Source organism: Helicoverpa armigera, chromosome 18 (assembly GCF_030705265.1).
Source record: "Helicoverpa armigera isolate CAAS_96S chromosome 18, ASM3070526v1, whole genome shotgun sequence".
Classification (NCBI taxonomy): domain Eukaryota; kingdom Metazoa; phylum Arthropoda; class Insecta; order Lepidoptera; family Noctuidae; genus Helicoverpa; species Helicoverpa armigera.
In genome coordinates this window covers 6,323,846-6,338,564 of record NC_087137.1, presented here as the reverse complement: position 1 = coordinate 6,338,564, position 14,719 = coordinate 6,323,846, and the positions used below count along the sequence as shown (strand labels likewise).

At 35.2% G+C, this 14,719-nt stretch overlaps 2 protein-coding genes across 2 annotated transcripts in view; both read left to right on the top strand.

The window, feature by feature from the left end:
* The window catches only part of LOC135116614 (cGMP-dependent protein kinase, isozyme 2 forms cD4/T1/T3A/T3B-like), a 41,659-nt gene that overhangs the window by 12,266 nt on the left and 14,674 nt on the right, over positions 1-14,719 (top strand). Inside the window, exon 3 of the mRNA XM_064039120.1 lies at positions 12,953-13,172. Within this exon, the coding sequence (XP_063895190.1) occupies positions 12,953-13,172 (220 nt within the window). The remainder of the gene's footprint in view (positions 1-12,952; positions 13,173-14,719) is intronic.
* Positions 3,518-8,139, top strand: LOC135118090 (uncharacterized). The gene is made up of 2 exons (XM_064039122.1): positions 3,518-3,710; positions 6,646-8,139. Exon 2 carries the CDS (start codon positions 6,875-6,877, stop codon positions 8,060-8,062), a length of 1,188 nt encoding a protein of 395 aa, XP_063895192.1. The 5' UTR covers positions 3,518-3,710; positions 6,646-6,874; the 3' UTR covers positions 8,063-8,139.

The window sequence follows — 14,719 nt, the reverse complement described above, 5'->3', positions numbered from 1 at the left end:
TATTAACCATTTAAGTTATTTATCTAGTCATCGAAGTCAAGATACATAAGATACAACGCAATAAAATGTCCACTAACGTCTGGAAATAATATGAATAGGATAATATTTTGGATCATGGCGTTGATCACTATTTAATCTGACCATCTATCTACCACAAATCACTTCTTTGAAATATCATCCTTGTTTCGTCCACTGGTAATCGCAAATGTGCTTATATTGAGTGCGTATAAAATTGTACATGTTCCGAAATTTTACGACACTAGTCGCATCAAAGTGACGCAACAAGCAATTTTCCTTTAAGGTCCACTCGCTTAGGCCTGGTCGTTGGCCAACCCGACCTTAATGTCTCGAAACATTTGAGAGTATTGTGCGAATTGCCTTAGAATCACGCACGAAGTAATACTAACCTTCCATTACATGTGACAAATTATCTGTTTGATTATTCTGTGAAGCAACGCTTGAAATGCCGAATGTGGGATTTTGCAACACATTTGCAGCAACATTGCATGCGAAAGTCTGGTCTGTTTCAGGATATTTATTACCTTGTGCAATAACAAAGACCCTGACTTCTTCATTCAAGATTAATACTTCAAAAGTTGTCACTACGTATTTATATTTTTTGATGGAACAGCTTTCTTAAGAAGTAGGTATGCGTTCCATGTGGTTTCGATATCATTTTGAGCCTATCAAATCTCGATGAAATTGTTATAGTTACTCCCCAAAACATTCAACACAGCATCTATACGTTAAATAGCTTAAAGAATGTTAATTTTCTTCTTAACTATGGACATTTTCCTCTTTTTTGTTGCAGCGATAAGATCAACATTTTTCTTTGAGCAAGAAGTGCATGAGGTCTAGTTATTTGTCCAACGCATGCATTCTTCATGGGTGACCATCCGTATCAGACGATTTCTCTTAACGATCTGAATAATTCTCGTTATAAACATTTTGCTTTGCCTCGTTATTGTGACCTGATTCCTATATTGGCTCCATTAAAACTTGTTACAACTGTCTTTTGTTACTTAACACTTAATTTTCTTGCATAACAAGTTCAATTTGGTAAAGATATGCATTACGATTTGTTTGTGTCCGGTTTGGTTGATTTTGTTCGCATTAATTATTATGTATCTAGGAAGTACTCCAAATAAATAGTCTGTAAAGTTTTTTACCATGCTTGGATTTATCTGCAAATGCAAAGGAAAGTAAAAAGGAAGCCAAACACTAAACTTGATTTACTCGATCATTTTAATGTAGGTTAAAGATATGTCTAAAAGATGCATCATTAATATTAATAGAGTGCAGAATATTTTTAATTTGAAATAAATCAAAGACCGTGGGATAGTTATTCCACTAAAGGCGATATACTAGAGGTATTATTGCCATTCCTAGAACATATCTATGTTATTACTGGTGTACAGAATGTCAAACATAACACAGTAAATAGTTCATAGATACTCAGAGTAAAAAATGTGAACGCATTCATTGAGTTGTCCATAAGGACGCCCTTTCAAGTAATATACGGGTCGATGACGTCATTCATTGAAAGTACATTATATTTAAACGAGGGGAAAGAACGACTGCATGCCTGTCTTCATTGTTCAATTAGACAAGGCAACAAATGGTGGTATTACTACGAGCTTCTATTAACTCGTTCCATTTGGACGGTTGTAAATGAACAAGAGAACAACTGTGCCTGCACTGAGCACTGGAATGGAATTTCCTTTGAAATTAACACAGAATTCTGGGAAATGGTAGAGGGATGTTTGTTTAGATTGGAATATGAGACACTATGTCTGGGGTTTTTGAAGAGTATGCGGGAATCCCTGGTGATAATATTTTCCTCCGAAACAAACTATATGTAGATAATGGCGCTCTCAGTTGAGAGCAATAAACTATCAGAAGTAGTATTATGCCGAAGTATAAGGGTAATAGCAGCAAATAAAAGTGAAACTATAACATTATTCCCAGCCCACAGCCTTGACCGTACAATAATTGCGTCACAAATGAAATCCGACTGAACATCTTCGCGATTAGCATTTCTACTTTTACTTGAACTTTCGATTCGACGATGTCGACCATAATTGCATGGTGTTTTACTATCCATAATTCTGTAACACATAATAAAATTTTCTTATATGGAAAGTTAATGATAGATAAACTATAAGGTACAAAACAAACAGAGTAGAGTAGACAAATTATAATCCAAGTCCTAATTTATAACTTCGACACGTCTTGTAGAACGGGTTTTATGATCACGAATTCACATGTATTATACTTTTATGATGATATCTCTGAGATGTCCAACGGAACGGTTATGTTCTGCGCCCATTACTGCACGTTATACCGAGAAAATTTAACTGTAGAATTCATTTCTTTATGAAATATTGTTCTTCTGAAATCTTAGATCATAATAACCGGTTTTGAGGACGGGTTACGTGATTTATTTCAAGTGATAACTTTCCTCTTACTGTAATTCTTGCCGGCAAAAATGTTTAAGGAGGTTAGTTCCAAAAATGTCTTAAGTTTCCTTACATTGCAAAATTTTTATGCAGCCTCACGCTTCGTTGGCTGCTATCAATAGCATTAGTAATTGAAAATTTTCCCTGTTTGTTTCACCAATTTATTCCATTAACCGCTTTCTTTTCGATTTTATTTACTTTGCTCTTGATATTGATAATTTTCTTTTTTATTGGACAATTACTTCGAGTTGATATTGTTTTATAATCGTTTTGCTTTTATTAGTCTCGGTATGAAGGTTATTTCATTTGTGCGCTTCGGAAAAGACCACAGCAATATTTTAAATAGGAAAAACTTCAATGATTTTACAGACGTTCAAAGAGTTTTGAATTTCTTGACAATATTTTTTTGGTTGTATGTATTTTATTTTAAATCCATCTTTACGAATGCCTTTTCAATGTTACTCTGCTCCAAAATTTAATGAATGTTTTGTTATTTTAGACTCCTAAAATAGACTAATGACTTTTTCAAAGTGAGTCTGAAGGTTGTGCTTCTAAAGTGAATAAAATTTGATAGTTATCCGGTCAAGGGTAGTGCCTTGCATACCTATTTACCTCGTTCTTTTCACACACAAATTACATTTACAGTTGATTACAATAAAAATTGTATAATGTATATAATATGGTAGCTCCTTACTGAAGCTCGTTCAGTATGATGTAAATCTGTGTCAACATCTGGAATGTCATAAGTTCCTTTATCAGCATTATGATTGCTTACATCAATGATTGTTCTACTGTTTTAACAAGTGGTCGTGGAGTACACAAAACCACGTGTTGTTTTTATTTTAAATTTAAAACGTATGTTTATCACAATGGGGACTTCTTTTTTAGTCGTAGCTTACTGCTCTACAGTATCTCTAGGATCAAAATTAAAAGGTTCACCACCTCGTCCACCTTTTGTGAGCTTGGAGCTTTTATTATTCAGGTAAGTATATGTTTCGTCTCTGTCTGACGTATATCTGTCTCGCCTGCACGCGCCGTCAGCTGGCTGCGTTTGCGCAGGAGTTGATCGGATCGGAGTAGAGCAGTAAGCGGAGCGGCGCTGACGTGATTGGTCGCCGTGTCCCCAATGTCTCGCGTTCCGAATTTAAAATAGTCGCGATCGACTTCACTGTGTGACAAGCGATGTGTTTTGTTTATTAGTTTTTGTTTCTCAATTAAACTGAATTGAAGAGACAATTCCATTAAACTATGGTAAATAGTGTGATGTGCTATTGTGTTTGAATAAAATGTGTTTTCGCGGGACATGCAGCTGCTACTGCATTGGAGAGATTAAGGCGGATAACACAAATCCGTGCACCGAAATGGATTAAAAATTAACATGTTACTCACTTAATGCTGCAGCAAAATGTTTAAATATATTTTAGGGTATTTCGAAAAGAAGTTGAAAACGATGAAGTCATTGAATTTTACGAGCTAAAAATTATTTATATGAACACCTTGTCCTTTAGTCCGATTCACGATTTGAAAGTAACATTTCGGAGGCTCTCATGCACTACAAGGTTATTGCAAGCCTCTCGTATTTGCGTGCACTACCCGTGTGGCGTGAAAGTATTTTGGAGCGTTGTCTTCACAGTGAAGATATTTTAGCATATTAATGTCTGAGCCTCGAGCTTTCTATGCCTGTGTTCGGCCAAGCAGTATGACATCATTGCCTTGTTAGACCTCGTCTTGTTTAACGATATCAGCAACATTGAACATTAATTCATTTTGCAGTTGTCCCTGCTGGATACTAAGTATACAAAAATTTTGTGAACCAAATCAATCAAGTACCGGTTTCATAATTAATGAACCTACGTATTGCAAATATTGCAGTACGAATCAGTTCACGCCTCGTTAATTTATTGAAATCATTGCGCTTGCTAACACACTTTGGAACTAGTATGTCGGGTAATATAATCGATTTGATATGAATGTATGAACCATTGTCACGTTTTTGTATTCAAACAAAGATTAGAAAGTTAAATACATTGATGGTATCATACATACCATACTATACCAATAGGATTGTCTCCGTTGCGTGTTAACAATACTGCACATACATAATATGATGTTATCATAATAATAACTTTTCCTATTATTAAAATTATCACCAGACCGTAGAAAGCGTTGGTAGCAGTGCAGAAATTTCGAAATAAAACGTCAAGTGATCATTATAACACAGGGTTATTTTACGACATGATAATAATTGCTTCACTAATAAATTGCAAGGCAAAACTGTTTATTGAATTGTCTGTGTTAAAACTTGTTCTGGTTTTTGTTATAATCCCGATTATCCTCATGGAACAGTATTCTGTGAATGACAATTAAAATATTGAAGTCACTTTGAAAGGAGAAAGGGCTACCATTGTTTATGATTCGTATAACTTACCGTTAGTTCTAAATAAATTCAGCGCGTGCTATTTGCGTATCTGACTAATATATTGTAATTCTATCAATGACTTGTACTCCATTGATGAGTCAACGGTTTTTACTGCTTTCGATGTACTTATTGCTAGTATTACAGCAAAATGCACAGCATAACTTAAAAATGGCGAGTCATTTGCATTGTTTTGACTATTATCTATTGTTTTTGTTGTGGTAGATAGCAAGAATTTAATTGCTGAGTATGATAATGGAATTTTCTTTATCTTCATATGAAGATTCTCTATACAGGCCACTTTTACGACTTATAGTCACAGTCAGTTAATGGTGAATAAGAACAATAGTAGAAATACTTCCTCAACGCACGTTCAATTCCTAGGAATGCATTTATTCTAGCTATAATAACATCCATATGATATTCTACGATAAAATCATCCATATTAAACTTGACATATAAATATCGAAACATAAAAAAATCTAAACATTTTAAATATGTAGTTGAAAGTAAAAGAAATAACCACTATGAAGGCAATGGCTGTCACATTTACTTTAATATTTGATCTATTATTGGAAAATTATTTAACCATGCGTTGGCCACAATTTCTCAAGTTCCTGGATATGTTTCTCACGTATCATCACTGACCAGCCGACTGGATATGTGGACCAATGAACTTGTTTCAACTCGTCTATCGGTTGATGTCTTAGAAATCGTTTCCTACTAACTCGATCAGGCGTTTAATGATTGCTGCTAATTTGCTACTTTATTACAAGTAGTGTTTGTTATTGTTTTCTTCACCTACATTGTTTTTGTTTTCTTTATCTTAATATGATAATTAGTTATTTAGTTCATGGCTGACTTTCAATGCGTTATCTAGATTGACATCTGCTTCAAGTTTGTATTCGTTTCGCAGTGAAAGTGCGACATTATTAATAACAATAAACAGGCCGTATGTAGCAGTTGTATCGCCAGCTGCTACTCGCACTCGTCAGTCCCCATTATCTAATTATTGCGTAATGTGATTCCATTTGCATTCGCCTTATGGGCTCTTGACGCCCAGTTAGGGCTTCCTCGTTGTTGATGTATTGGGCTAAACTGCTTCTTGTGCAATGGCCGTGCTTGCCTCCCGTGACGCGTCCGCTGTTGCGAAGTTTACTGTTTGAGGTTTTTTGTCACAGTTACGTATTGTTGCAGCGTCTTGAAGGTCACTCAGTATGGGCTGTTCACGTAAAATTGTAGATGTACTTTAAATAAGTTGAATGAAGTTTAAGTATAGGTCGTGGAAACACGTACAGATGCAATGATGATGCAAGTTTCCTTTTATAGTATTAAGCACAGGGAGCATTAACACTTAAAATATTACTGCTTGGTATTACAATTTATGTAGGTTCGAGGTTCTGAAATATTAAAAGAAAAGCAAACTCTATTTTTATTCTAGATCACAAAAAGTATTAGGCAAAGTTCTTTCTCATGTTGGGTACTTCGTTAGCAATGCGGTTAACGTGTGCAGCTGTCGAGAAGGTGCACTCGCTTTGTATCTCAAGTAAAAATAATAGAGTTTCTAGACACGGATAAGTATAATAGTGGTTGCAAAATCGCTCCATTGTTATACATTAATCAATCGAACGCGCCATTCTTAACGCAATCATTTAGTAGGTAAATGTAAATTGAGAAATGTTTGCTCCGCCGATTAATTTTACATGACTAAAATTATATATCTCTTTGATATTAAAATTTTGCTGCAGCATTAAATATGAACTTCCACAGATTGTCTTGAGTAATTGATGTTCCTGATTATTATGAACTAACAAAAACAGCCAGTGCGTCACATTAATCTCCCGTCTAATGACGTCCGACCGTCGTAACCTTTAACTGCTCTATAACATACATCCAACGGGAAAATGGAATTAATATTATCAAGTACGACTCCTGACTCACAAATGTTTTGTGTACACAATGATGTAAATAAAGCGACACTAAGATATTCGACGACATTATGAAAATCAAGCATTATCCAGGAAAAGCGGTCATGGAGGACCCGTGGCTGTCCATTACGGACAGGACTATGGACCTTGTGTACGCGGCGAACTGGGTCGGTGCAAAGAATCTCAGCTCTTACAATGAAAACGACGACCATTCAAACAGTGTTAAATTCAATTCAATATCGAGAAGCAAGTCGTGCAGAGACGTTGGTCGTACTAGCGACAAAGATTACGATAGCAAAACATATTCATTGGAAGATAATGAATATAGTTACTCTAATGATGTTCCTAACGAAAATATATCTCAATTAGCTAAATATCAACAAAACATAGAGGAAAAAGCGAGAGCAAATAATAATCTTCTCGCACAGAATAAATTGAAACATAGTTATAGTTTTAAAGATATGCCAAATGGATATAGACCATCTACATTAAGAAGAGTTAAGCGTAGAAATTTTACTGAATGGGACATTGAATCTTTTGGTTCGAATAGCAAACAGCCCCCTGTGCCGCCGCAACGTAAGGATTCGTTAAAGTATGCGCACCGGCAAAGAAAAGCTGACTCTAAAAAAAGTTATTATCCGTTACCTGATCCTGGAGCGGTACCACCTGACCCATCGTCTGAATCATATTATGAGTACTACTCCAGAGTAAGTCAACAGAATAATGACACAGACAGTGATAAGATAAAACAGATGCAGAAGGACACCAAAAAAGATAAAAATACTCACAGCGAGCCAATAAAACAAAATGGAAATACTATGTATCAGTTAATCAACTCTATGGCTACTTTGGACTTGAGTCCAATAAAGTCCAGGAACGGAAAACAGAACCTCGATTTAGATTGCGAAGCGGAAGATTTGGGTTTGTACATGCAGCCTATTAACCAGTCGCTATCAACATGCGATCAACTTCCTAAGCACATAACGCAACCGGCGAACGAACGAAACGGACGCATCGAAGATACTAAGCCTAGCTTTCGTTCTAAATCTTTAAGAGTAAAAAGCGAAGGAAGAGCGCCCCTCCGAGCTTATCTCGATGCGGTGCAGCCTGACGAGAGTTATAATGGAGTCACTGTCACTCAACCGAAAAGAAATCTGTCACCGAGCGAACAGCTGACGTTAATGCAGTACGAAATGTTCAACGGAAGCCAAAATAAACCCGCCCGCCGATTACTAATGGGTTACACTCTACTGATCTGACTAAAGAAAGTGACCATCGGACTATAAACAGTGTTGCAAAACAAATCAAACGTGATAAGTATGGAAAGCTATACAATACAGTGAGAGTGAAAAGTGATGATAGGTATGAAAGGTACAATGACATTATGTCGTTTGGGACACAAAAAGATCGTATTAGTGAAGAGCGTGTTCCAAATGTTAATGGTGTGTTTTCTAGAAGTGCAAAAAGCTCATCTAGTGGTTCGGACTCCGATTTCTCGATACCCAGGCCTAAGTTAATAGTGCCTGTGCATACTTATGGCACGAGAAAGAGGAGGACGGGTAATCTCTGCCAGCGAGACAGTACTGCTACGGAATCATCACTGGATGCGGGAATATTGTTAGACGTGTCACGATTAGATCCTAACAATAAGTCCGTTGAGAAATACTCCCGAAATGGAGACTCAGGTAAATATTGATTCCCCTATTAGAATGAGTACGCTTCTATGTAGGATAAGGTTTTATGTAACTTTACTATCTGTCTACTATATAAACGGCTATCACAGCTGTTATCAGGAAGTTATTTTGATCTCACGTCTACTGATGTTGATCGATGTATGAACGTGTTTGGCGACGGGAAAATTTCGAGGTCTTACGGGTGACATTTCGATGACGTAACATGAACCGTGAAATGCCTACGCACATGACTCAGAGTTTCATCATAAGGATCTGTTACCTCCTTGTTTGTAATATGCGCATTGTTTGGATTGTTTGCTGATAATTGTAAACAGTATTTACAACGAACGAAATAGGTACAAATATCAGCACTATCATTTATGCAATTAATCACAACTGATTAAAAGTCATCTTTTCTGAACAGTGTAACAAAAGACGACGACCTTACAGTATGTTGCACTAATCACTATTAACAACCGGATAACTGGTCAAAGTGCAATGATGTGTAAGTACGTGGATGCTGCCCACTCTCTTGATACAATCTCTTAGTCGAGTCTTACAACACACACGGGAAATGACGGTATATAGTGGTAGCCGGGACAACACGGCAAATTGATTAATACATTTCCTTTACGGCCGCACCTAAGCAGTTTCCCGCTTAATCATAGTTCATTATGAAGACCACATAAAATGTAGCCAAAAACTAAAGAAGGACAGGACATTGCGCCACGCTTACTCCATTTACGATCGAGGTTTTGAGCGCCTTGGCATATGTATACGTAGTTTGCTAAACGCACCGAGACCGGCATATCAATTAAACTACGCTTTGTGCTGCCCTACTTCTAGTTTAAGTTAGACACGAATATAAGAATTAACATACTTGTAAATGCAGCAATTTGAATTATTGATTGCAAAGTACACGAGTATTTCTACGAAAAAGAACATTAGATATAACGTAGGTTTCAGTGTAAAATTCGATTAGTTATGGTAATTTTATTTTATAGTGTGTTCTACCGACTTTTCCTTACAATTGAGTTTTTAAAAACTTAAAGAAAATTTTACAGTTCACTTACATTCTTTCATGGAAGCCGTTTATCTTGTCAGATGCAAATATTGTCTTAAGAATTGTTTCTGAGTAAAGCTTTATTTGTTTGGGCGATTTCCATAGAAATTGCTGTTTGTCAGAAACATTACTGACGTGGTGGATATTGCTCACGTATTCAGCTTTAGAGATATTAACTGGTAGTTAAGACAATGGACCACCAACCGCAAGTTACGCTTCAATTGTAATTTCGAAACGACGACCTTGTTTAACGTTTATGGGTAAGAATTTAAGCATATAATGCAGTAATAGAAGTTGAAGGACAATGGGAATAACAGGAACCTAGCAATTACTAGGTTCTCATTAAGACTACCTCGTATGCATAATAGGTAGGAGGAGATTCTTACGTTTCCTTGTGAACCAAGCTCGGCATTGAATGATGTAAATCCAAATATAGCGAATATAGAAACAAATGCAACCGAAAAGTCACAGAGTTGAAATGATGTAGACAAAAACACTGAAACCATCTCTTGCGAAAACATGTATAGCCATAAACAATACATATAACATCTATTCGAAAGCCGGTATCAGTGTTGTAACCCCACTGCACTAAAGTAACATAGTTGGACAATAAAACGGCCATAAGCCTGGACACGTATCCGAACTTCTGACCCCGGTATTATATTCCAAGCTAGTCGCCTTGAAACACTTTCGTTCTTTGACTATTTAATTTACGTCACTTAAGACTGGACCAGTTATTCGTATGTCCGTTTTGTGATTTAGCTATTTGCATGATATTTGGGTTGTAAATTAAAAGTAAATTTTCCTTTACTTATTCATAATTGCTGTTATTAGAGTTCTATGTTCTTTATCTGTTTTAAGCATTCTAAAATCTTCTAGAGCTAAATCCGCTTTTGAGGCTTAAGATTATCATATTTGCTCAATTTTTCAAAGCCAAGATTTTAAGAACTGTTAATAAAATTAACACCGTATTCAAGTGTAGGAGTACTTATAATGCGTTTAATCCCACGCTTACTTTGTATCAGACAGTCTTATGTTTGATTAAGTTTTATCCAGATTTCCGTGTTGATATATACGTTACCTTAATGAGAAACTACTGTTCTGCTGTCCATAAGTCTTACAATGGGAGTTGTACTAAATTAAATGTAGAAAGTTTATAATATGAATGCAATAAAAAGTTACACTTCCCAATCTATCGCACATTACTTCCGAAGTATTTTACATTGTAATAATTTCACACACGATTTAGAAACTTGTAATTTTTACCACTGAAAGTTGGTGCGTTGTTGCTAAATAAATCATTGTATTGTTAGCACGTGTTCTAGAATTTATTATTTGATAAAGAATTTTTCTTTTCTCATATACTTAAATATCTGTCTTAGAATTTCAAAAACGTTTTTATCTTTATTAGACGCATTCACTTAGAATGCACATTTATTACTTAACATTTTAATGCTTTCAAATGATGTTAGATGATGTTAGTCTATTAGCTAATTAGCATTCAAATGTACTGTTACATAAAAGATTTGATCGTTAATGTAATAAAATTGAGGTTAAACTACTGCGTCCTTGCTTCGTGACTTTGTTGTAGCTTTGCAAATATTAGTCTACGATATGATGTGAGTGGAGTGCGCCACAAATTGTTTGTATGTACTTGTACTTAATTACTACCTTATAATATTATAAAATACGCCTAATATTATAAAATGTTTAGACATACCTACATAATCTTACATACATAAAGCCTCACTAATAATCTGTCTTATCAGTACTAGACAGTATCTTCGAGTATTCTGATTTTTAATTTTAGTAGAATTTCAAAGATTTAAAAATTTAGGGAATGTTTTGAAATTGTTTTCCAAATTTTGCTGAAATAAAACATACCTGTGCTGTGGTGTGTGTTGATAATATTAATATCCTATTTATTATGTATAAACAATATGGTGTTATATACGTATTCAGGAAAAATTAATAGGTCGGACGTGGTAACTACGATCTATTCGTACTATTGATTTAGTTTGTGGACGATATAACGGGATTGAAGTTTGACCAGACAATAGACTGTGTTACGCAGAATCGTTGTTTAAACAATACAGTAGTATGCATGTACGCATCTATGAATTGATCTATAGGTTTACAGTTAATGTTTTGCGCGTAACGTTACGATACAAATAAACAGTTACTATTTGTATTGATCACATTCAATGATTTTTCGACACAATCAATAATCCTTACGTCATGGTAACGTTATGGATACAGTTATGAGTGACAAAAGACCACTGATGTACATTGCCTTATCAAAATAAATCCCAGCTATTCAATTAGTACTTTCGTGTACATATTAGTACCATCCCACATCATATCCAGGAATCTATCAATACTTCAAGCTAAAATCTCTATCGCTTTCAAAATACTGCAATCCATCACGAAATATTCAATAGAATGTCAAGTATTAATTGCCTTGCTTTTACTATTTATAGAATTTATTGTTGGTTGAAATTCCCATCCACAATGATTCATAAATTAACAAATATTCCTTTTCATTTGTCTTCGTATCTTGTTAAAATACTTCGAGTACCAAGCACTCACGTTCATTCATTAAACAAACAAGATTTTCACATGCCTCTCTATTTATTCTCACACTTATCTTCTCATGTTCGATAATAACAGCCGCTTACAATTGTAATCTTTCACACTTAACGATAAGAGTCATAAAACTTGAATGTTCGATTTTGCCAATATAAAAATGTATTTTTGCCATATCGGGTCCATTCGCAGTCATGACTCACGAATGTCCGCCGACAATTTCAATCTTGGTAACCTTGGCGGTATTTATCGTTTAATATAGAAATTAGCAATTGGTACATGCTGTAGTCCAACAACTTAAAGTAGGCCTCAAACAATGTACTGTTTGTTCAAGGTCACTAGATCTAAAACAGTCAACACAAATTAGCATCATTACCAATGTAGATGCATTGAAGATTAGCCTTCCTACGTTCTCTCCTGAAAGTTGAAAGGAAAATATAGCAAGAGTATTTATTAATTTACCAGTTTCTACCCCGCTGCGTAAAGCCTTTAGGTCTTAAGCCATTAGCCTCAATAACTTGATATCTATCTAACTTTATGATTATTTATGTTTAAGCAAATACTATAATTGCGTTTATAAATATCTCGACACGAATTTTATTAAAATTACGACAATTTCAACTCAATTTTGCGTTCTTAAGATTTTGTTTTACATCAAGCGTGTTTAAAGTAAAAACAAGAAAATTCATTCAAGCATATTAGTTGCAACAAGGAATTCAACCTACAAACTAATTATCGTGAAGATTTTTTTCTACAAAAGCCATTATAAGCCATTTCATCCATATTGTCAAATATTCCTTTACTTAACTTAAATATTTCTTCAACAGAGGGACGCGTGGAAGTATCGCGAGAGAACAAATACCTCAGCACGATGGCTCCAGGCAAGGTGTTCGGCGAGCTGGCCATCCTCTACAACTGCAAACGCACTGCCACCATCAAGGCGGCCACGGACTGTCGACTATGGGCCATCGAGCGCCAGTGCTTCCAGACCATCATGATGCGTACTGGGCTCATACGCCAGGCTGAATACACCGACTTCCTTAAGAGGTAAGGACTTTACATTACTTTTGTTAACACCATCTCTCAATCTTACATCATCCGATTTTACATCAACATCATTAAATGTCGTTGAAATCACAACTTCATACAAAACAAAATCCAATCAACTTTTTTTGGACTCCGTATGTAGGTATCGTCAAGTAGTTATTTACTCATTTACTGCCAATATTGGCTTCTAAGTTTCTGTCTACAAGTTTCTAAATGAACATCGTTTTACAGCGAAATACTTAAGTTATATTGACTTTATCTTACCTTTAATGATTTGGTGTTAGAAGTAATATTTTGTCAGTATTTATTGATAACATTTATTTACTAAACATACATAGATGACACACACGGTTTAATGACATAAAAGTAGAAATTGTCGTTCTAAATTTTCATGCTTTCTAGTGCTATTGTTTTTCGTTTAGCTAGAGCCCAGATAGAGATGTTCACTTCCAAGATTGCAATAAAATTGCTATGATCATCATTTATGGCAACATCAGTCTTCAACGGATACAAAGAACTAGAAATCTTTGTGTGAAAGGTCTGCGCTAATTTATAAATTATGATGTGCCCAAAATACATTTCAAAGATCATTCACACTTGGCACAGAACGTAGTCTGTACAATCATATTCGGTTTTTTTTAAAGAGTATTGAAGCTTTATTTAGATCAGCTATTTCGACTTATCCTTCCAAAAAAGACGTTGTTTACAATAACGAGGCCAGTAACCCCGTAATGTGGTGACTTACAAGCAGATTGTTCATGTTTTGTTGTACAATAACAACTAGGTACTTGCCGTTCTAATTCCCATTTAAATATTGTTGCTTATCAATTTGAATCCATACAATTTCCATTTATATAAGTATGTAAAAAGGGCACTTTATCACAGTTATATTAATTCTAATCTAGATTATAAACTCCTCTTACTTTCATTTATTCTCTGTTTTATTACCGTAGCGTAAATCTAAATTATGTAAATACATATCCATTATGACGATGTACTATAAGATATTTACTTACTACAAAACCTTCATAAGACAGGTAAACAAATGATTTGATATGTTGAGAATAATAAATAAAGAAGACAATGACAAGTATCGTTGTCGCTATATGCATGAAATCAACTAACAATGAAAGACTACTGATGCCATAAAACACGGAAGTCCTCATTATAAGCTTCTGAATAGATTCCACATATCTGTATAAGACGAACACAACAATACGAAACTCGCGTCTAAGAGCATTACCGATGACAGAGAAGGATATTGACCTCAGGACACTTATGCAAATGCAATGGGCGTGCAATGGCCCATTCTTCTGCTTTCGACGGGCTCACACTCTTACAATACCGTCTATAGAGCGGGCCTTGACACGAGCGCATGAGAACAGATTGCAACGCACGAATACTAATTTATTAATAACCTGATCGATGTTATTGGAACGATCATCGCGAGACTTGAAAACATCAAAACATTCTCAGTGATTGCTAACCCACATTCGAATGCATAGATCAATGTAGAAAATTTTATTCTGCTAAAAGTATGTTATGAA